This window comes from Strigops habroptila (genome assembly GCF_004027225.2).
Source record: "Strigops habroptila isolate Jane chromosome 13 unlocalized genomic scaffold, bStrHab1.2.pri S16, whole genome shotgun sequence".
Classification (NCBI taxonomy): Eukaryota; Metazoa; Chordata; class Aves; order Psittaciformes; family Psittacidae; genus Strigops; species Strigops habroptila.
Genome location: NW_022651054.1, coordinates 3,660,446 through 3,685,788, shown reverse-complemented (window position 1 = coordinate 3,685,788; position 25,343 = coordinate 3,660,446). Strand labels below are relative to the sequence as shown.

General features: G+C 37.6%; 1 protein-coding gene across 17 annotated transcripts in view; it reads right to left on the bottom strand.

The window, feature by feature from the left end:
- The window catches only part of BCAS3 (BCAS3 microtubule associated cell migration factor), a 364,101-nt gene that overhangs the window by 294,163 nt on the left and 44,595 nt on the right, over positions 1-25,343 (bottom strand). For 15 of the 17 annotated variants that reach the window (XM_030472293.1, XM_030472292.1, XM_030472294.1 and 12 more), the window contains 3 exons: positions 18,245-18,352; positions 14,614-14,690; positions 1,731-1,807 (listed from right to left, as the gene is read on the bottom strand). In XM_030472293.1, the coding sequence (XP_030328153.1) occupies positions 1,731-1,807; positions 14,614-14,690; positions 18,245-18,352 (262 nt within the window). Of the gene's footprint in view, positions 1-1,730; positions 1,808-14,613; positions 14,691-18,244; positions 18,353-19,862; positions 20,025-22,860; positions 23,211-25,343 lie in introns of those variants that run through there. The other 2 variants (XM_030472304.1, XM_030472303.1) reach the window with 2 other exon arrangements.

Sequence of the window (25,343 nt, the reverse complement as noted above, 5' to 3'; positions counted from 1 at the left end):
AACTACACAAACCCATAACCCATTACCATAGCTCTTATTTATCATGTACAGTGGTGTGTTTTTTCCTACAAATAGCAAAAAGCCCTGCTGAGACACTTAACCCCTTTTTATAATCTTCTGGGTGCCACCCAGACTGTCGCGTACTCAACTCCAGTTTTCAATTACAAGATGAGTAGTCACTAAGAATTCATAAACTTTGAAATGGTGGGATTTTTGGTCTGGCAGCAATACCACAAATAAATTTAAATAAATATAATCAAAAGCTTTAGCCATGTATATGTAACATTAAATATCAGACATTCTAAGAATCCAAGTGTGGCTTTCCCCTCCTTTTTATGACTAGCAAGCAAAGAAATGACAAAGGAAAATAGCTACTTTAAACTTCAGGTTTAATAGAATATACATGGGGTTTACTCTGTATGGCCTTCCTTCCAAACTAATAAATCAAAACAAGACTCTTCTACCTGCCATCAACCCACCAAAAGATTTTTTGCCTTTGAATTCTAACTAACAATAGAATCTGTGCTTCTGACTAAATAAAATGGCAAAAAACCCCTATAGATATTTGTTGTTCCACACAGAACATGTGGCCCATTTAACTGTTTTAGCTAAAAGAAAATTAAAAATTGCTGTCAGATGCTTTTATTTTGACAGACTTTCCTTTCCTGCTTATATTTAATTATTTAAATAAAAATAGTTAAACTAGGGAGAAAGGGGAAGTCCACAGTGAATATACCTGGGAACACAAAAGCTATTTAAATTCCTTTTGTGATATAATTCTTTTGCTGATCAGTGGCTTACATTTTTGGCAGCAGGACTTATTTAGATCCCAGGCTGACTGGTTAAGTTTTACAGAGCCGCTTAGGCATGGTATTAAAGGAAAGGCAGGACTGAATTTGGAGAGAAATCAGTTGTGCCTGAAAAGGTGTAACAATAAATACATTTCTCAAGTCTGCCTCTGATAATTTCTGGTTTAGCTCTAGAAATAGCTATTCCAGTCACAGGTGGAAGGGAGAAAAAACATCTGCTTTGAAATAAAAATCAAGCATTAGAAGCTGAATTTAAAGTTTTCAAACACTTTAAGCTTTAAATACACAAACCACTTCTCTGGCCTAGGGCTCGGTAAAAAGAGTGGTAATTTTTTTGCTTGGGATCTATTTTCTTGCCTTCAGAAGTAAGAAAAATTTTGACAGTTTCATTTTTTTCCCTAACATTCCCAGCAAATACATTTAAAAGTGGCCATTTGAATGCTATTTCCTAATCTACAAAGTGCATTGCTCTGTTGTTTCAGAGAAACCCACCGCCTCTGCCCAGACTCAGTTTCCCCAATTAGAATTCAGGAATCCTCACCTGCCTACCTTTCAGAAGGGTCTATAATTAAGTGCTTTAAAATTTAAAATGAAAATGGGTTGCTTATTGAGGCACCCCACTGAAAACACATGTTGAGAGCTGTCTTCTCCGCCTATGCTACTTACATATTTCTGCCTTCCAAGTTCATGAGCTTAAATCAAATGCGCAGAGTAAAGACAGGACATGTATGAATACCAAAGCACAGTGTGGGGTAAAGATCAGGTCTGCCATCGTTATGCAACTTCTCTTACAGATCATTTTTCTCACATAGCTTTTTTCTGAGACTTTTTCTTCCCCCCTCCTCCCCCCCGCAATATGCAAACCCAGAATGGAATCTAGAATCAAAGAGAAGTATTTTTCCAAATTAAACCTTTCCTTACCTTATTTTCTGCATAAGCAAGCCAACGGCTTCCAAGAGCAATAGGGTTCATGTTTGGCCCTGGGCAAGGATAGCAGCCTGAAAAGTTTTAAAAGGCAACATTAAGAAATATCTTAATGACTTCTTATAAAGAATTTTATTTATTGCCAAGAAAACAAAAAGTCTAAACAAAAACCTTTCAATTGCCAATATCACTCAGTAAATGCTTGCATTTTTGCTCCTGAAGATAAGACTGTGGTTAGATGAGTTATTTTGAACAGTTAATTATGTGTAAATACTCATTTCTCCTTATGCTTGCATTTTTTTAATGCCATTTTGATACAGCGGGTGAGGGGAATATTAAAGTTTGACTGGACTGGTTCTGTATCTTCTCATTTTAATTAATTTGACTTGACTGACATCTCTCTATTGGTCAACGGTTACAGTTCACTTCAAGCTCTTCCAGATTTTTGTGGTAAGAAAGGGTGTATTATGCTTTTGGTTTTGTTTTTTATAATTCTATAAGCAAGCCATTAGCCTCTGAAGATACTTTTGCAACCACTTAACTTTACACAGTGAGAGAATTTGTAATTCCTTTAAAATCAGTGACAAAGTTTCCATTGTTCACCTGCTTTTTATTACCTTTACATTATCATTAAAAACAGATATATACATGAACATAGAAAACTATTTCTGAGGATTAAAAGGTGAAAATACCTATAACAGAAAGCCACTGAAAATAACTGTGAACAAAAATATGGCAGGGCTTATAATGTATCAAGCCCATGTTAAATGCCATTTAAAATACTAAAGTCTGAATTAAAAAACTAAAGAAATTTTAAAAAATCTCCCCAAATAACAACCAAGAATATCACACTATTAACTGTTAATATTAAAAATGTAGAATTTTAAATTCTAAAAAACAATTAGATAATGCTTGGACAAAATGAAAAGCTTAAGGAAACTACAACTAGAAGCAGCATGGCGACTGTCATCCTAACTGCTGTTACTGTCCTGTTTCCATGTCCTGTCTCCCCTCCTTTGTTTTTCATCATTTTAGATTAAGCAATTTCAGGTGGGTGGCTGCTCTCTCTACATCCATCTATAACCTTTGCCTGTATTTAGCACTCAAATCCTACTATTTCTCTGAATTTCAGTATCCCAGCCCTGGCACTGCAAACGTGCTGCGTGGTTCCAGCAGGCTGATTTCAGTGGGATCCTTTGTCAAGGGAAGAGCCTGAAAGTTCAGATCCCGAAGTCCCAAAGATGAAGTCACAAAACTGTTTACTGATTAGGGCCCTGATAACAAGATTTGAGCTTGAGTGTTCAAACTTCAAGTAGTAAACTTGGACCATCAGCTATGTGTGTAACACCATTTACTAGACCTAAATCCATTCCGGTACGCTAAAACATATATATATGAAAGAAATACTGCGTATAGGGGGGAAGAATGTATGGAAGGAGGGGACTATCAAGCGAACGGTTAATCTCTGTTTTCATCAGTTCTTAGCCTAATACAAACAATTTAGTAATTCATATTCTCTCACTGGTTGGCCAAGAAACAAAATGTTTAAAAACATATAGACGTGTGTCTAATTTAAAGGAGCCCTGATTCGCTGATCCTGCAGCAGAGGCCGAAGGAGCACCGAGATCAGGCAAACAGCATTTTAAAACACGTACAACCAACAACTGCAATTTATCACCTAAAGTCCTACACTGCATTCTGAGAAGCAACATAAGAAAGACACAGCCAGCTATGCTTCTATTTCTCCAAAGCCTCTCACATCACACTCTTGACACTGATCTGCCAACCACCGGGAGAAAAAGCAAACCTATTCACCACCTTCTTTTTCCAAATAACAGCGTCTTTTCGCACAGGTCCCAAAATAGTCCAGAAGATGTAGTGACGACGACAGACTTTTCAGAGTTTAATGGCATTATTTTTCATGCTTCCAAAACAGTGAGAAAGGCTTGTGGGAAGGTGGTTACTATAGCACGTAGGTGTAAGTTTAAATTGGCATTTGACAACACTTAAAGACACATTTGAAAGCATTTTGTCAGGCACGTGCAGAAACAGCTGCTCTCCTGTTCCTGCTGTCAAAGATAAACAGCTATTTCATTTTTCTGAGCAGAGCAGCAAGGGTATTGCAAAATTTGAAAGATCATAGCAAGCTATTTCAAAGGTCATACAGCAATGGAAGGAGAAAAGCAGCAATTCATCCAATTAAATCCATCTCAGGCCAGGAAAGCAAAACCAAGCGAGTATTTTGTAAGGCCTTATCGCTGCCTTGATCTCAGGAAGGAAAACGAATTCTGAAGAGATGATGCCACAATTGTTATTGCATTCCAGAAGTGCATAAAATGTGGGTAGCCAGAGCCTCTTAAGGAACAAAGCAAGCAAAAAAAGGTTGTAAATACAACCTTCGGTTGTAAATACAAACGTGTTCTTCCGATGACATTATAGATCAGGCCCAGCAAGGTTTTAATGCTGACTTCTGCTTCCGCAATTCTTAACTGGGTCAGTAAAGACATTCAGGTCCCCCAAACTTCATTTATTTCTTTCCTTTTATGTATGAAATATAGCATCAAAAGCTGTCAGATGATAGCCCTCATCATATAAATCTCTACAGTGACTTCTGAATCAGTCACTTGATTTCGCAAAGTCTGCAAGCAACTCATAACATCCTCATGGTAGAAAACAAAGGAGTACCAGCATTAGATGCACCGTAAGGACAAAGCCCAAGCAATTCAACACTGTGAAACAAAATGAAACATCTTGCTTGGAAAATGGAGCTGTTCTCAATTACTTCAGTGAACTGAATTTAATGAAGACCTGTAAAAAGTATTATTCTTCAAATCAAAAATTAATCAAATCAAAGTCACTTCGAAAAACTGCAACTGGCCTCACCAAGCCCACTCTAGGTAGTTTGTTCCATGAACTGGACTCACTCAATCAGACACAGCTCCACACACAAATCAGCCAATTCTAATAATAACCTCCATAGAGGTCAACAATTCAAGTCGGTACTAAACTCTCCTCTCCGATACGAAGAACAGTGTAAAAAAAGAGCTATTTCCTCCCTTTCTTTTCTTTGCAAGTCTCTGCATTTTGGAAACTTGCAGCAGTACAAGGATAAACAAAGGGTTATACTTTATGGGAAGGAAAAGCAAATTGTTTTTCTGCTTTCCAAAAAAACAGCTGGAGTCAGCAGAACATCATCTACTAGGCAAATGAAAAGACAGACCCAGCGTGACCCATCCAGCTCAGCCATCCAATCGTTACCAGCCTAACTCTCTTAAAGATTAACTTCCATTTCTACTAAAACTTCAAAACAACTGAGAAAAAATCCATTCTAAGCAATAACAGCAGCAACTTTAGCATGTTTACAATAGGAATGAACATAATGCGAATGCAGAACTAACTGTCAAGAAGACCAAAGTTTCCAAGTTTTAATGACAGTATGGAGAGGTCATCCAAGAAAAGATCACTCGGGGAAAGTCCTTCCAAAAGTACAGCAAATCAAGCAACTACTAAACAACATCTGATCTTAGAATAAGCTTTGCTGGGACTATCACCCACAAAAGCATAGGTGAAAACCTACTGAGTCCACAGTTACTCTCTCCCTCTGTGCTTTATAGTGGCACACCGAGGAAACGCACCACTCCAAAGCTGTGAAAGGCAAAGAGGAAAACACTATTTTGAAAACCTGAATCAAAGTGCAAGCTTTTCTGCTGACCTGATTATGTTCCTATGCCCAAGAACTCCAACTAGTGCTGGCCTGAGCAGCACTAATGAGTGAGAAATGAGCTCCAGGCACCCTCCAAACAGGGACCTGGATAACGGCTGAGGATTTCATAGGCAGCACCCAGTACCTCACATTCTGTGCCTTGGTTTTCCCATTTCCAAGATGCAAGTGTTCCCTGCATCAAATTGGCACTGTAGGTAAATTCTTTAGCACTACAATTCCTTAGTGTCCCCCCCCCCGCTTTTTTTCAATAACTTAGTTATAAAATTATAATCTGAAATAAACATACAGTTTGTGATTAACTAGATTCGGAGATGGTTTTACCTTACTTGTTGCTGTGCTGACTTTATATTTTTGGTTTTACTGAGAATACAGGAATCCTAGAAGTTACTTAAAGTTCTCCAAAGAGCTATTGAAATATTTGCTTACTGAGTGAGCAAACAGAAGGCATGTTTATTTTACATTATATTTCAATTACTTTTATGAAAACCTCTACCACTCTTTGGAGATTCATATCAGCACACCCATAATAAAGCAAATCACCTCCTCTCCTCAGCTTTGAAAATTCACACAAATATCCACTTCTCTGACTCTGGGTCTTTCCATTGGTCTGGCTCCTACAGAAAACGAAGGCTTCAATCTTTTTCTTAAATTGTTTTCAAAAAGCTCATCCTCTAGCTTCAGTAATGGCAGTGTGAATATGGAGACGGCAGCCAAGAAGAGAAAAGCAACACATTCCTCTCCTCCCACTTAGCTTTTAAACAAACAGCGCATTGGGAAAATACTGTTAAGAGGCACAGGGCCATTAAGAGTCATTTCAGCTATAACAGAGATTAAACCAATAAATCACAAAACATGCCACTATTAGAACTTGAACTGATTCTTCTGGGGCAGCTCTTCATCAAGCTCCACAGCTTTTTCATGAGAGAAAAAGCTGAAAAATATATACATACATATATGAGCACATACATAAACCCAAAAGTCCAGTGTGGAATGGAGAGTTGGGGTTAAACATTGCAGAGATTGCCAATATCCATAAAAACTTGGCAGTTTGCTACTTCACATCCAAGCATAAAGTCTTTGGAATCCCACAGGCAATTAAAAGTCTATAGGCATCCAAGCTTTCAACACCTCGGTTATCCACAATACTGTGACAAGTCCAGTCAAGATCTTTGGATATGCTCTATACAAGTGCCCTTCTCATTCATGAAGTATGGATAACATATGTGCTCCAAGGGACTCTGCTTATATATAAAACATAATACATAGCAACATGACCTGTTTAAATAAAACACATAATGCAGGTGGAGGAGCAGTTTTTAATAACAATTTACCCCAGAAATGAGCACTGTCATAATTAAGGCTGTCATTTTTTTGCTTGGTCCTTCTTCAGAAACATCCTCCACAGCCTGAACAGCTCCGGTAATGAAGAGCTAAAGACTTTCTTCTCATGGCAAAGTATGCAGACCTAAATATGCACTAGAAAGCCACTCTAGAAAAACCTGAGGCTAAGAGTCAGAACTTGTCTGCGCTAAGTCAGAAATCATTTTCGGTTTACATAACCACGTACTTGTGATTGAATATGGCTTCTTACTCCGAGCACAACTCTATTTCCTTCTCAGACCTCACTAAAACGCACTGTAAAATGACATGCAGAAAACTGTTGCAAATTCATGTGTGAATGAATAAAGCTAAGGGAACGAAAAGCCAAATCAGAAGCATCAGAACAACATTGCTTTGCTTCAAACACATCCCAACATGCTTAAGACACTACTGGTTGCTTTGTAATTTCACGACACATTGTAAGATCTCTTATTCTCTGCGCCTATTTTTACAGTCCAGGAAAAAACCATAAAAATCTGTCTGTGATATTTGCCAGGCTTTCACCCCTCTATCTTGACTTTGTTTTTACTTTTTAATGAAAACCATTTTTGTAAGCTCTTTTCTGTCTTCCCCACCCCTTTCAGTGGGGAAAACTTCCTTTTTCTGTAATTTTCACAGATTTCTTTTCCTCAGTTCTCTCTGATTCCCTCTGCACTGATACATACTCATCCTTTCTTTGTATCGGTTTTAAGAATTATTATTTATTTATTATATCTTTTTAAATGGCTATTCCATACCTTGTATCTGTGAGGAATGCACATCAAAATAAATCAGTTTTATTTCAAGCTACTTCTCTGTGTGAGTGCTTATACAATACATGGGTATGGACACTATTATTATAAAACCTTAGGATTCTGTCTCTAATCCCAGACCATGGAAGAAATTGCTTCTCTTTTGAGTATGGTAACATTGGGGTTGGACACAGTCAGCAAACCCAAGGAACGCTCGTAAAGGCAGCGATCTCCAAGGCTAATCTACATCCTAAGGCAAAACTATGTGAAACCTTACTGAGAAAGCAGATTACTGGATCAACAAAGATTTTTCTGTTTCAGCATGTGAAGAGATTCATTAAAGATGCCATCGGCCATCTTAAGTGTAGAGTGTTTTTAAACATAGTTTTCTGAGCAAACTCCAAAATGTGTAACTTTCTTCAACCAAAATGATTTGCCTTTAATCATTCGAGCTATTTGCCAGATATCGCTGCAAAAATCTGTGAAGAACTGGCATTTTGTGGGGGTATTTTAAATAGAAAGCTACAATAAGCCACCAAAGCTATGCTACTTCTCAGTCCCTGGATGTAGCTTATAACCAATTTGTAATTTTTTCTAGATCTCATGCAATATACAGCACTCCATAGTAATGAAATTACAAAACTACATTCTTAAGTCTTGAGATCCAAAGCAGCCAGGAAACAGATTCATGACAGACAGCATAAAAAGGGAATATACAATAAATAACGGGTAGAGTGATGCTGTTGTTGCAAAAGCATTGTTTATTCCAAGGAAAACAAATCATATAAGTTGTTTTATCTAATACTTTTTGTTGGTTGTTTTGGGGGTTTTTTTTCGTAGCATCACCAAGCAAACTGAATTTATTTGTTTATAAACTGTATGAAGTAATAATGTTTATAAATTCCTCTGGGTTCCTTCTAGATGAAAGGCCCTATGTAAATGTTATTACTCTCACACTGTCACATACTTTCCAAAACTCTTCTATTGTTCTTGTACTTCCTTCTGTTTAAGTATCACCCAGAAAAACTGAGCAAAAGAGCAAACCAGCAGGATGTACCCTACTGTGGAATCACGCTTGCCATCCCAGGCATTCTTTTCTTTTCAAATCACAGTGGCATTACTGCTACCTAAAACACTGAAAAAAAAATTTATCTAAAAATAAAGTGAAAAAGTAAAGCCACAAATGCTACATGCTGGAGAGGGACTTTTTACAACGGCAGGTAGTGATAGGACAAGGGGGAATGGCTTTAATCTAACAGAGGGGAGACTGAGATGAGCTCTTAGGCAGAAGTTCTTCTCTGTGAGGGTGCTGAGGCACTGGCACAGGGTGCCCAGAGAAGCTGTGGCTGCCCCATCCCTGGCAGTGTTCAAGGCCAGGTTGGACACAGGGGCTTGGAGCAACCTGCTCTAATGGAAGTTGTCCCTGCCCGTGGCAGGGGTTGGAACTGGATGAGCTTTAAGGTCCTTTCCAACCAAAGTCATTCTGTGATTCTATGATACATCGTCATCACCCACCTTTACAGGGCAATACTCATAATACATGTCACGTTCACAATAGACCCAGCCTGCTATGAGTCGCATCTTGTGCTATCCTGGATCAGAAGAACAAAATTCCTTCACACGAAGCTGGGGAAGTACCACAGATGTAATTTTTTTAATCATTATTATCATCATTATTACCGTTGCTATTATTATTGTTGCTACTATTACTGTTATTACTACAGAGACCTCCTTTCCCTGCCAATTCTATCACAGCAGTTTTAAGTATTTTACTGTTACTCTACAGGTCTGAGACCAATACTAGAGCTTGACTAAAAATATCCATTCATTAGGCTTGGTTGTTTAATTTAGCACAAATCTGCCTGATTGCAGGACAAACTATTTTAATCTCAGCTTTACTTTCTTTTTTTATTCATAGAATTGGACAGTGATAGATAATAATGTTACTATAGAGGTTGTTGTTTCTGTCCAGGACAATGTGAAAAGCGGCATGGTTTGGCCTTTAACATTAAGGATTTGGGTGCTTTAGATAAAAATAACTTACACAGAAACAAACAGCTCTTCCTGTTCTACAAATAATTTTTAAGCTGTCAAACGCAGGAGATATGATAGATATGATACATCTTGGGTACCAATGCCTGCTTTCTGTCTTTACACTATTTTTCTGTTGTATTTACACTTTGCTGCAATATAGCAAACCACCCCTGTAAGCAACAAAGACATTTGTTTCCACAAACCTACGCCATTGCCCTGAAGACCTTTTCAAGAAGTATTTCAACATTATCCTGCAACAGTGATGCACCGATTCCCACATTCAGGGAAAAACACTCTTATAAATAATGCTGGTAAAAAGTAAAAGCAAAATCCAATCAACATTTCTCTGAGAAGGCAGTTACACATTACATGAAGGGGTATATGTTCAAATATATATGTATGTGCAAGTACATAAAAACTGCTTATATACAATTCACAGCAACATATTTGGCTTCTCTTCACTGATCAAGAAAATACTGTGAATGAGGAGCTCACTTCCCACCTGCCTTACGGAGTTTAGATCTAAACTGAAGAGTCTCCCTCCACAGACACAGGAATCCTATCAATTATTGTACCATGTGGGATAGCCAGGATAAATGCCACAGCTCACAGCTGAGAAGGGAAACATGCAAACAGAACTCCTCAAAGAATGTAACTCTTGAGGCATTAAAAACCTTTTTATAAGACATCCAGTGTTTTTACTTCAAAGTAAAGAGATCAAACTGCTCCCTGTGAGCCGATCAGGGAAAAGGAATTCTAACAGAGCCAACAAGAACGTACAAAACAGCCTAGATGGTTTCCAGATCAGACCTGTGACAAACTGCAACCACTGTATTATTTCTCACATGTAAATGTCAGTGAAAACAGGAACACCAAATCCAAATTGCAGATTAGAATATTAAACACTGTTTGGTTTGGGGTTTTTTATTTATTTTAAGAGGTGCAGGTAGGGGGCATATAGCATATAATGAATAATTTTTGGCTTGTGGTTAGGCAAGTCTTTTGAGACTTTATATACAATAAAATACTCTGACTAAAATCTGGAAAATTACCTCTTAAGGCTCTAGCTGTACAGCATCAATAGAAATGTGGTGCCAGCTAATGGCTGCAATAACTGTCTTCATCCCTAGAGAATAATGGATGGAGAATATATCAATATGAGGAGTGGAAGGGCCAGAGAAACTGAGCAGGCACTAGTTATCGGACACAAAGATGATGCCACATGCATGATGTTATCTGTGATAATCTTTACTTAGGGCCCAGGGGGTGGGAAGGATATTCTTACAGAGAAGAAAGTATCCATCAGGCCATATTCATAATCATCAACGTTCCACTAAGTAAGCATTTTTGGAGAAGGGTTGAGGGAGCACTGATGTAATAGAAATCAATGAAATTCAGCTTTTCTGCATCTACTGTGTAGAGCAAAGTAGGGGAAAAAAAGCCTGTACATCACTTTCATTTCTGATTGTTCAGTCATATGAAGTAGTCGAAAAAGGCTCTGAAGGAAATCTTAAGTGAACCACAATAAAACCCTCAACTATTTAATACTCTGTTTAAAATCCACACCTGGACATTCAGAGCTACCAAAGGAAACATGCTCTTGAAGCATCAAGTGAATCTTTTTTACTTTGGCCACGTGAGCACTCAAAAGAGCGCAGGATGTGAAATCGCTGTTTGCCTTTATCTTCTGCTTGATGCAAGTCCTTTCTTAACGAAATGGTGCTGGCTCCAAGCATAGGCCCAGCAGAAAACAGAGTGAAAGCTACTGCCTTTGCAGACTGATGCTATAACTTTTAAACACCTTTCATAGCAGGTGTTTAAGAATACCACAGAGAGGAGATTATGGGACATCCTGGTATTTTTTTCTATACTATCTATAGTATGTTTTCCTGCAAGTTTAAGCACCTGACTTAAATTCCCACACCAAGACTGGAGCACCTGTACACTGAGGTTTTGTTACAAAAGGCACAAATGGAATGTGCTGGCTTTCTGCCATTCAAGTCAAATCAGCACATTTCCATCTAATCACATGTAGGAAAAACCAACATTAGTACTGTGTCAAATTTGCTCGAGAAAACTCAGGAAATGCAGGAGTTAAACATTCCAACAGCAGCACAAACTTGACCATGTTCTACATCCTGAATATTTTATGGTGTATTTATTACAACAATATATTAAGCTACACATTGAACCACAAAAACAAAAACAGAAAGACAAATACTACTCATGTGCAACACAGCTGCATTAGCATTTCTGAGGAACACTGAACTTCACGATTCCTGACACTGTTTTGAATTGTAAATTCTGCATTCAGTTTCTAGGTATAAATAGTTGAGAAAATGGATGAGAGCTTCTGATTAATTCTGTTTGCTTTTTAGCTCTCTCAGTGAGGTTCTGAAGCTCCACACCACTTGGTTGGTATGGATGGAAGATGTGATTTCCACATCATCAACAAATCTTCTTGAAAAAAAGATTTTCCTTTCCTACAAAGTGGTTTACACAGTAACAGAAATGTCTTCCAGGAGCTAGTGATCCTCACTTAGTATTTTTGACCTCTTATGCCATCACTTCTGACCAAAATCAGTCAGATAACACACCTGAGAATCTTCGTCAGGGTGAAAAACTCTCTGGGCAGGCAGTGACATTCTTACTGCCACTGTCCAGCTGAGGGGCACCAGGATGGGTCCAGACAGGATGGTGGCTGACTGTCCTGCACAGCAGGGATGCTCCAATAATGGAAACAAGGAGCCCCATCAGGCCTTTTGCCAAGCTTCCTTTTCAGGGATTTCTGCCTTTCAAACTGATTCTGCAATTTCTGCAACTGAAACTGATAATGCCCTTTCCTAAACCATACTTTAAAACAAGGCAGCAAAAGTTGCTGGCCAGTTTGCTGACTATCAAAAAATCTATGCAGTTAACTAGGTAGCTCATTTACATCAAATTTCAAACACATCAGAGTAACTTAAGCTTTTAAAGATATACTCTTCGGTCAAAGAGATTTCAGCACATATGAAACCTGAAAGCTTAGACAAAAGCTTTACTTCAGCCTTCGACATGCCAGAGCATAACACCCTCTTGATAGCATAAGCTATTAAGTGAAACAACTAAGCTTCAAAATCCTCAGGACAGCTATTCACCAGCACAGGCCCAAGAAACCCATTCATCTAGGGAAAAACCCCACATCTTCGTGCCCAGTCAAGCCGCAGGCAAGCTGGGGGGGGTGACAGGGAAAGGGCTGTGGTGGCAGCAGCTCCGGCTGCTTGTCGGGTCCCACAGCTTTCCAGAACACCCCAATACAAAACAAGAGGTGTCTTCAACCCAGCTTTGGAACCTCAGAACTAGAACAAAGATTAAGAACATCTTGAGTTTCTCGTATTAAAAACATGGCACAGCTGGAGAAATACACTGTGAATAGTGACAATTCAGGAGTTTGGATATTCAAATAATTTGGTAAATATCTCCAAAAGCTTTATTTTATCCTCTTTCAATTCCACCACTGTTTCACAAAAATGCACTGCAAATCGAACATTATGGTGAGGAACAGGATACTCCTGCTCCTCAAAATACAGCTCAGTGGATTCATTCTTAAAAACAAATTGCAGTATCTTTAGAAAAACCCTACGAAACACCACCAACCAGCAACTGAAATTAGAAAAGCACAAGAATTGTCAAAATACACACTTCATTGAGTCTTTTATTTTAATTTTTTATCTAAAATGAAGCAAGGCTTGTACCCTAATTCTCTCCGGCGGAATAAAAAGGAGTGAGAAGGACACAAACAAGTCTTTTCCCATTTGGCTTCCTTCACTGAGCTCTGGCAGATTCCTAGTACCTTACAGCCATGTATAGGAAGAAACTGACACCTATTGGCAACTTTAATATTACTGCATAAAGCTGCTTTTCTTCAAGCTATTAATAAGAAACAGCTTCTTCTAACTATATGTTTCATTAAATACACAGATAACATAAAAAGATAACTTAGAAGTTTTCCAACTGCAACTGAAAATACATCCAGAAAGTTTAAGAGTCTCATTTTAAACAATAAAACTCTGATCTTTCCAAAGTAAATTATGATACCTCTGTAATCTACAGATTTTAAGAGGCTATTCTAATCCATAAACAGTAACACTAGTCACTATCTGCTTGAAAAATAAATTACTTTTTTTTTTCCCTGGGGTGAATACTTCCTTGGTGTTCAGCATTACAACACACACAGTCTTGGGAGCAGGTAAATGACATCTTAATCCTAACCAAATCCTGAGAGAGCGCAGAGCACAAGCAATAGAAAACATATCATTTTTCTCAACTAACGTATCGATTATTGTGTTACAGATGTTGAAGCAGCAAAGGGACACATAGGGTACAGGAACAGCTTTTGGTGAGAACCTTACCCACTACAATCAATCACTTCCTATCAAGAGGCAAGTCGAAGGGTACGGAGAGATAAAGGAGAGTCTGAGCAAACAGTTCCTTCATGCTGAAGACATGTGAAAGCATCTGCAGGCAAATAGCTGTGTGTAGTTTTTCTACTACAATAATTTATTGGTCTGCTTGAGCTTTGGGGACTGCTAAAGTAAGGACACGTTAAAAAATAATGTGCCTGAGCCTAAGGAACAACACAAAACGAAAAGCAGGCAGATCGCCGTCGATGCGTTTTCTAACTGCTGCTTGTGCATACAACCTGAAACTCAAAACCTGAACATTTTGCACATATTTGTGCAAAATGAACAGAAGAATTTTTCAGCTACCTATGGATGTCTGTGTAGGTGCTCTTCGCACCAGTGAGAAGTTAGTTACAGCAATAATACATATGCAAAAGAGCCAAAGATTCACAAAGTAACGTCTGGGAGGTTTCTGGAAGCAACAGATTTCCTGAAGCTGCAAATGAAGTCATCGGGACCTGCTTTGAGGATTTAGAAATTTTAAAAAAAGATAACTAGAATTTAAAACCCATCTATTTTCTCTCACTCCACCACAAGAGCAAAAAGACTGAACCCAATTATATACATACTTGTAACGAAGAATTTTTTGGTGAAAGTACAGCTGTCGAAGGCGGCAATTTTCTCTTGCAGGACTACGACAAGTATCCTGAAAACACAGAAATGGAATGTGTACTTTAAACATTAAATGCATTGGTTTAAAGATTCAATATCTAAATGTAATTATTTCAAAAGCATCAATATAAATTCTACAGTGATAGACTGCCAGGTTACCAATACATGGCAGTTATTGAGAGTTCTCTCTCATCCCAACCACATAACCTTCATTTCAGGAAGTACACAGATCTGATACAGAACAACACAGCATATTTATGATACACCTCCTGCAGTAAAAGGTCCATTAAACACAAAGAATGGGATTGCAAGGATCCTGAATTACTTTCAATGACTCAAATAACAATCAAATCAACAATCAGTAGAACACAAGCTAAGTTTGAAATAATCCCATTGCCCACCTCACTGCAAATTTATTAAACCATCTTATTTACCAAAAGCAGGGATTTTTTTTCATACCAAGAATATATTTTAGCATACAAATACAGTGGAGAGAAGCAAAATTTGTGTCAATTACCAAAATTACAGGTGTTTGTGTATGTATTCACTTGTACATGCACACACTTTTATTGCAAAATACCCATTCATTACTTAAAATGAAGAACACCAGCCACACGATAACTAAGCATGAAATGTTGTACCGTCTACACAAATAGAAGCCAAAGATGCAAATCCGAAAGTGAAGCATCTTGAAGGCTTTATGACTAGAGTACATCTTTTCCTGCATTGATGACTTTCCAAAACCAAGTTCTTAAACTCCTGAAATGAAAGAACCATCTGGAAAGTTGACAAATAAAGAGATAAAATCTACGAGCTCTCTGGAACATTTACCAATCTGACATAATTAAGAATCTGATTATTCTCTCATTGGGAAGAACACAAGACAGTATTTTTTAATTAGCTGACAAGATGGAGCATTATTAAATGCTGCTCTAATAGTTTTAATTGTAAAGATATGATGTGGCAAAAAAAATAATCGCATCTCTCAATGACTAAAATACACACCTAATGCTTTATCTGAAAATTATGGTTGCACATTACAGTATGAGAATAATAATCTTTAAAAAGATGAATCACATCAGTGTCAACACACACCTTTGGATGAAGGGTGATGCTTATCTCCCATCAGTGTGAAAACCAGCTATTAACTTCTCTCCTTTCTTTTTTTTAACTCTTTTTATCTGTTCTGCCACATGAATACCTCCTTCTTATCCCATGAGAGCTTAATACCTGTAAGACTCTTTGGTGAAGGACTACACTAAAATCAAATTATGTACCTTATCCACATGCTTGCTGATGTTTTCAGATATATAAGTAAGTTTTATGTCACAATTTCCACCTAGAAAATTTTACTAATGCTCCTCTGATAGGCATGATTGATCTATATGCTTATCAGATGATTTTGCTATTATTTTTGCTATTTGATTTTGCTATTATTTTTACCAACACATTTGCCTAATAATGTAGATTGCATTTGTAGTTCCCTAAATGAGCCCTGAAGCCTGTTCAATGGGCTGGTCTAACACTAGCCACTTTCTTTTTGTCTGATACAGAAGCTGATTAAAGCAATAAGCACTGTTCTGTATCTCAAATTCTTTCAGGACTCTCTGTCACTGCTCTCTTTATCAGTGTATCTCTATCTAGAAACAAGGCAGAAATACAAATTCTTGGAAGGAAGGCAGAAATCAAGGGATGTTTTTGGACAAAAGTCTTTCATGTTCACCAGTCTGCAGACTTAAAACAGGAAGCACATGTACACTTTCAGAGTGAGCAGCTTACTTGCCAAAAGAAGAGAGCAGAACACGCAACTCAACAAAAGGGATTCTGATAAGTTAAAACTCATGCAAGAAATTAATGCAGGATTTCTTATTTGCTTGTAGCTCTCTCATCGTGAAAAAGATGCTTCTCCACCCCCTAGTGATTTATAAATCTCTATTATTAAGTAAAAAACTCTGCATGAGTAAATGAATATTAGTTTTGGACAACACAGTAGTTTTTGTTAAATGACAGATCTTCCAATTGCTTAACTGCAGGAGAGAAAAAAACCAAAAGAAAATATATCTATTCTAACCTCTTCCACAAGGCCTAAAAGAAAGTTAACCAATGAATAATGGGCAGACTGTGAATGCATGTGCACGTGGAATGTACATATAGAAAACCCAGGAATATTTGATAGTAATAATTCCCAATCCTGTAAATGTTTGTTTTCTACTCTTTGAAGATGCACTGTCTTTCTGCATAATTGAAACCTACCAGTTGCATGATTCTAGAGTATAAATACATAAATGACTGACAGTTTTTCCTTCTTCTGTAACTCAAGTTTTATTTTAAATTCAAATTTTAGACTCCATTAGTCTATAGTATGATTAATGCACCATAAGAACTGCACTTGGCCATATTTAATGCATTTTCAATCTGAAGTAGTGAGCTTTCCTTGGATAACAACAGGATCTGATACGTTCCAGAAAAGCTGCTACCCTGGATACCGTTGTACAGCTTTGAAGTATTTCCATTTTTACCACTTCGGAAAGGAAACATTAGCACCTGGAAAGACTTTTTAGTTGGGAGAAACTTTGAATGGTGATTTGCCTTGACTGTTTTTACAATTGGATTTTTCTTCTGCAAGGAGGCCAGACTGGAAAGATTTACTATCATCACGCTGTACACAAGGGAACTTTAAAGTTTTCAAGGGACAGTTGCGCAGATAAGTACTGAACTCTTTCTGACAGCTTTTAAAGGAACCTATTCATGGCACATAACTCTCACTAACTCAACCACTTCCGTGAAACTGTTTTCTGATACCCACATCCTGCAATAAGCAGATTGACAGGGATAACAAAAACTACCATCCTTTACTACTTCAAACATTCACACCATGAAAATATCCTCCTCGTTATTAGATAAGTTGTGGTATTAAAGGTGTTTGTTCAGCAGTACTACTTCTCTTCTGTAATTCCTACTTGACTTAATGTAGTCATTAATGTTTAGATTTTGATGATACAATCACAGACTGGTTTGGGTTGGAAAGGACCTTAAAGCTCACCCAGTTCCAACCCCCTGCGACGGGCAGGGACACCTTCCACTAGAGCAGGCTGCTCAGAGCCTCATCCAACCTGGCCTTGAACACAATGATAGACAAATGTCTGTTTAACAAAACTTGTGGCTTCCGGGGTTGTTTTTTTGTTTTCGGGGTTTTTATGTTTGCCTTTTGGGGTATTTTGTTTGTTTTTCCCATCCAATCTTCAACACTGCTAACTTCCCTTCGTTGCACGAGTTCAATACATGCTCATATTCTTTTTTGGTCTTCACATATGCAAGCACGCTACCTGCTGCCATACAAAACAGGCACATAAAACATATCATTCTGATTACAGATGCAAAATGTTTTGAGCTTCTTAAATGAAAGCCACTGGAGAAGCATATTGTCATATTCAAACTGAAATATTACCCCAGAAATGGAGAACAAAAGCTATGCTTACAGGACAGTCAAAATAATAAAAAGTCATGGAGCACACACACCAGAACTTGTATTCATACTGAAATTTTACACGCCCTAACACAGGGAAAATGTAGTGTAAATGTCCTTACCTTTTATTGCAGTGCAGATCGTAAATAGGAGTTTTGAACTGTATGGACTTGACCATCTCTCCTGTGCGCAAAGAATAAAGGTCCACACAGCAGTAAGGTGGGCTTGTGCTGAAACGAATAAACAAGATTTTAAAGGAAAGAAGGATGTTTTGTAAAATTCTTTTTAAATTATTTCAGCCTCCCTATATTATTTAGCACACTACATGAAAAATTCAACAATCTCAGCAGAACAAAGAGCCAATACAAGGCTTCCACATTAAGGTATGATTAAAACTGAACTGATATCAACAATGGTCCAGAACGTGTATTGTGCAAGTAATCACCAAGCACTTAGTTTCCTTTGTCCCAAGTAAGGCTTTGCAACAGCAGAACTGATGAGCAAAATACAAGCCAGCTGACAGGCATGAAGTTTTAGACTACATTCTAGTTATTTAAAAAGTATTCCACAGAGTAACACTCTTCTAAGGGAGTACTTACTTCACTCTATGTAACAGCTGAATCATATGACTCGATTTGATAGAGACACATTACACACAATTTACATTACATCTCTGATGGACTTTTGTTTGAATTAATAGATCTTTTCAACTACTTTGTGTCACTTTTATCATTTTAATATAAATAAAAGTCTAAGGCCATTTCTTAATAAAAAGGCTTGCTTTCTTTTGAGAGGGAGAAAGTGCTGAGTGTTCCGATAGGGCTGAGGAAGGTAGTGGTGGAAACCATTTTACAAGCTGAGGAGAGGCTTTGATGTGGCAGTTCTTTTCCATAACACCTTTTTCCCCCTCCAAGAACGCATTAAAACGTTGGCTACTTCTAGGTCAACGAATATGAAGGAGCACAAATTGCCAGCTGTACAAACATATACTAAGTATTGGTAGAAGAGGGTGTTTCCCCTTGCCCATATCTGTTTTATTTTACAGAGTTTAACACAATTCCTGACACAACACTTCCTTGTCTTTTGGATCTGCTCAAGCTGCTTGAGAAATTTTGGGAGAACTGGAGTACGAATGCCAAGTGTTTATCTCAAATGCCTCAAGATAATGGTATATACAGTAAGTATGCAGCAGAGAAACAACACATAATATATGCACAGAAAGACAATAGTCTAAGAAATAAAACAAAAAGTAAATTTTGACATTCTGCCTACTGAAATTCTTCCCAAAATACACATTTTTCTAGGCACATACCTAGGCTAATAACTAGAGGGTGCTATTTATTACTTTTAAGCACTTCAAAGGCCCTTCAAAAACACTTTTACAACAGTGAGACTCGAGTCACTTTACATTAGAAACTCATTGCCGCTAGAAACACAGAAAACCCCAGCAAGGTCTACATACAAACCTTTCTTGATTTAAGTACATTTATTACCTACAGGAAATTATTATTTTGATAATAGGGGTACACAGATTCTTATTTCAAAACAGAAATCACAGAAACTGATATAGCTAAAATTATATTAGCATAATTGATACTGATTACTATTTCCATAGAAGCCTGTGTTGAACAGTTCCATTTTTGACTTGACATATAGCTAACTACATAACCACAACTTGTATGTATTGCACCAACAAAATTATGGGTAATAATCCTGTCACTCAAATAATTTTTGTCATACCTTTCTTTTGGCTGATCATGGTAATGCTTTTTTGTAACTACACTGGCTAACACCCTGTAACTTGAGTTCAAGTGCTATTAATCAAGTAGTAGTATGGTACTAGGTCAGAAGTACTCTGAAAGGCTACCTAGCTCCAATTCAAAAGTCCTCTTTCCAAATTTCTTTCAATTATCTTTCTTTCGATTCCATGGTATGCTGCAATCCATGAGCAGAAAATAATATGTGTGTTTCGGGTTTTCTGCAATAAACACAAAACCAAGGTCAAATACATTTGAGGATGTTCCTAAGACCTCATCAGCAGAAACAGATGGCAATAGCCAGAAAATGTCTATGTGTAGTACATTTGTAATCCTTCCTTGTTCCATAATGTCTGTGCTGGTGACACACTCAGCATTATCACAAGTCTTCAGATAGAAGATGATGCTTTCCTGGGATGCTTTCCTTTTTTTGGCTAAAAGTGCTTTATCCACCAACTATGACACAACATCACAGAACCATAGAATCATACAAGGTTAGGGTTGGAAAAGACCTTAAGATCTTCCTAGTTCCAACCCCCCTGCCCTGGGCAGGGACACCACACACTAGACCATGTCACCCAAGACTGTCCTACCTACTTGCGCTTCCTCAGACTTTGGCAATGTTTTCAAAGGTGGAAAGGTAGAAAAATAGAGTTTCAATGACTAGAAACATTTCCTTCTGGTTATTTTAGTTTCTCTCCCTGTTCAAACTAACGGCTGTTACAAACCTCATTTGCTGCTGAATACTCTCAGTTCATTAGACACAACATTCATTAAACTAGAATTTATAAATTCTATGCCACAAGCTGTGTACCTAAATGAGTAACAATACAATGCTGACACCCATAATGGCACGTTCTTTTTTGATCAGGCCTCAGTAACAACTCAGTAACATGGTTTCAACTCGGTGCGGGGCAGGGGGAATAAGAATAAAGGGTTTTCATTTCATTGTTCAACAGAGGCCCATACAGCAAGGATTCTCCAACTCTGCAAAATTTCATTTCTTTTCCAAAGACATTATTTCTCAACCATTCTAAAAGCATGAGCCTTTTGAATGGGCTTTAGCTCCTTTGCATCTGCTCAGCTAGCAACAAGATCAATTGTTCTAGAACAGAATGAGGATTATAGACACAGATCTAAGGATAAATTTCTCTGCCATAGCACTTAAATAATAATAATAGTACCTTAATTAGCCTACACTACTCACAAGCAGTAATAAGCACTATCTTTCCCTCCTCCATTTCAGCCTCTGATAGGCAGTGGATTCTACATTGACCCATTTTAGCGTATTAAAGCAACTGAAAAGACAAAGGGTTATTACCCTTTGTCCCTTCTCTCTCCTCCAGAGGGAATTCTCCCCCGGGTTAGTTCACTGAAAGGGCTCAGTGAAAGGTCTGGCAAGTGTGGAAGCAAGATAGGAAGTAGAAGCACATGAACTGAGCAATGAAAGATGTGCAATAGGGCTAAGCTAGAATTGCCTTGCCACTGCAGAGCTGCAGCACACTGCAGCTTCTTCTGACACTTTACGACCTCCACTGAACTGTTCCTAACTCCCAATCCTCTTGAAACAGGGAATTCAGGGAGTTCCATGGCCCACATTGCAGAAGAAGTGGGACTCAATTACAGCATTCTCTTTACATTCTTGAAGTTAAAAAAACCTAAACTGAGTCCTGGATATAGCTTTTGATGCTAGACAGCTCAACTCCTTTTCACTCATTGTTTAAGAAGAATTTAAACCCAAAACCACCAAGAGCAAAAGCAGTGTTTCCCTTCTTCTATAACATTCATACTACATACATTATTTCACTATTCTCCTATGTTACCAGATAGCAGGATGATTTACACTAAGCAAAATGCCCCATTTAAATATACAAAAATTACTGTGTTCAGGAAGACAAAGCATCATTACTGATAACATCCTGGAACCCTTTGCAGGGTCTCCAGAAAAGTTGACTTACGCATAATGCTTTGTTCTTAACAATTTTCCTCACTGAATTATCAAACAAATACACAATCAAATGTTAAATATTAAAACTGACATGACCTATAAGAATGAAAAATCATAATCCACTTATATTATAACCAAAAATGTATTTACATTTCAGCTACAAACCCAGCAGTATAGGAACTACAACAGAACACCACCAAACCCACCACTGATTGCAAGACGAAGCCCCACAAACTTGCAAAAGCTTCTCTTGACAATGGGAAGTTCTCAAAACCTTTGAATTGCGTGAAACTAAAATTACTGCATCTTGCTCTATTTCAGGAATAGTTGTGAATAATCATTTCATCAGAAGATCATAGAGACATTGTAAGTAAATGTGCCTGAAATACAGTAGCTGGAAGCCTATCTTAGCCTATGCTAACTACCATCATTTGGAAGAAAATGAAGCAAGAAGACTTCGAGCTAAGAAGCTTTTCTTCTGATGATCTGAAGGACTAAAGGTTCACGTACGTACTGCTGATGAGAATGACTCTGATCGTATTTCAGCGTACCAGTGATGATTATGTAAAGGGGAGAGATTAAGACAGGAATGTGAAAACACTGAGGTTTGTGGTCTGATAATAACATTAAGTCTGTCGCAAATAAAATTCTTCCAAATTACTCCCTCAGATTATTGACTATTTTTTTATTATGTACCCTAGTTGTTAAAATAGCTGCGTAATATAGAGATATCAACAACTTATTTAAAGGTAATGGATACAAATTCACTAATGACTTCAAAATGCTGGCATTGTTAAATATACAAATACACTCAGGTTCTTGTATCTTCTATTCGACTGTTGCAGTGCAGGGATAGAAGAAAAGTAACAGATGCCTTGTACAGCTGGCACTTGCCTACATCTGTGCTTGTGCACCACGACATAACCATCACCTCTTCACAGACTTGCTCACTATGAGTCACAGAGTTTATAAAAGCTCTGTATAAAATGTTTGCATACAGAGACAAATATACTGTACAAAACACACTTCTTACATGGAAAAAAAGGATAAGACTGATGGACCAACATGAGGCCAAAACTTTCTGTGCCTAGAAAGATTTTACTCAGCCTGCCCACAAGCGTTTTCTTTCCTCCCAGCTGCCTCTCCCCACTCTGGCATGTGATGAACAATATCCCACTCAAAGAGAGAACAGACATCAATTACAGAGCAGTCTCATGAGTCCAAAAAGAAAGAAAAAACAAAGTTTGAGAGGCATAAAATAGAGCTTTTGCTGAAAAAGGTGACCACCAGGGCCTTTACAAGGCTTTCTTTACACGAGGCATTTTCCAGTTAATTGTGGAATTTAAAAACCCATCATCCCAGGATGGAAGGTGTTTGGCCAATACAGTGCACAAAAGATAGGGCTAGAATCTTTAGAAAAAGAGATCACAGGAAGCATCTCTATCTACCTACTTTTGGTTTTGCTCTACATACATACACAACCTTGATCAGATACACAATAATGTCACTTGGGAACTGGGACAGAAGTTATGGCATCATAACACATTGTAGATAGCAATAAAATTGGTAAAATAATAGGTACAACCTTCCTTAGGGAAGTGCACAGTTATACAGAACACTGTTACAGTATTGCCTGTAGTCCTTTTTAATGGCTCTGCAAATTTATTTAGGAAAACAATCATTAAGTTACCATTAACAGCTAATGAGTTAAAACAAAAAAATGAATGAAAACTTAGAAAAAGGTGAAACTGCATTTAATTATCAATGAAATCACATCAAGAGATTACACAAACTGATCTAACAAATGCAGAAAAAACTCACTTCCCAAGAACACATCACAGGGATTCTGAGCACTACCAGTATTATAGATAGCCTATTAAAGCCTGTCACAAAAAACTGTTCTAAGGATTAGTTAACTTCAGGATCTGTTGATTCAGTTGTGACACCTTCAGGTCTTTTAGTAAAGGCAAGGCAGCCGCCTGCAGACAATCACTACGGCATTCTCTGCCCACAGACTCTTTCTGATAACTTGACTTCACGTGATGGAACAAGGGAAATAGCTTATTTCCAGCTGCTATATATAAATTGAGCCTCATCTAAGGTGCCACGCTGCAGTATGCTGCATGTCCCTCTCGCCTGTTGGAACTGCATTACAATGAGCTCCATCTTTCTCTAATTACACAAAGAACTGCATTACATCTGCCTTGTTCTGTACTTACAAGGCAGTTCCTTTCTGTACTTCCTCAAGACAAATATTGCACACATTAGCCGCAGGTTTTCTGAAGTAATGATCCCTTTCTTTCTCTTTTATAGTTTCCACATTAAAAAAAAAAATTATTCTTCTTCCATCATCTATCGACCTTCCTAATGCACAGGGCAACATAAAGAATTTTCTATAATGAAAACACTCCCATTTATCAGCATATTTGATCTAAGATACAAGAGAAGTCTTTCATTTAATCACTGTTCCTTTTCTGATACTTCCAGGTACTAGCTGACAAGTTATTTAAACAACATTCAACAAATTCATATTCAAATTTGATGGGACTGGGCTGTGAAGCGATGTGAGTTACTGCACAGTATACAGGAGCAGCCTAATATCATTTCTGCTGACCTCAACAGAACGATGTCCATTACTTTCTGAAGCTAGATATAAAACAAACAAGTAGGACAAAAATTACAGAAAATGTCTTGCTAAATATAGCTGACTATTTTATTAAAGACTAAAATGACATTTGTTACTGCAGCAGCTGGAGAACACTGCTTCCTAGCAGCTAGAAAATGCTTCTTCCAGACCTTAGAGGCCAAGTCTTGCTGCCCTTGCACACAGGAGTACCAACTGATAGAAAAATGGGACAAACCCACAAACTGGAATTACATTCCCTGGGAAAGGCTAGTAACATTTACACCTAGAGAAGCATTAAGCCTTCTAGCACACATTATGGAGATAAGTAAATTTAACAGCTGTCACTAAACCAACTTCAGACAGTGGGTCATCTACTCCCAGTTAAAAGCATTTTGACTTTTATCATATAGTCCTATAGTTACCACTAGTTTAGATAAAAATCAAATGATGAATTAAAGAAGAATCTGGCAATTACTTTGTCACAGTTTGTCTGTTGTCTTTAAAGTTCTGTCTCACAAGAAAAACAGCTCAATTTTAATTTCTGTGTTTTGAAACTCAGTGAGGTGACTGGTTTTGTTAGTGCATTCTGAAATACAATTTAGTGTTCAAAACCATAACCTTTCACTGTTACAAAAACCATAATCATTAATATACGTCTATTACAGCACTGCATGTTCCCAGACTTACTTTTCATTCTACTATGGCCACATTGGTACCACTTCATTATTCTAATGTATTCCTCTTGTGATGCTTTATCCATTTCCATGCAAATTGCAATAACCGTTTTCCAAGCCCAGCAGATCCAACATAGAAAACAGCCTTATTTTTAATATGAGATTTAGAGAAAAAAAAACCCAAAACTATTAGACATTTCTGTAAATATTAAGTTG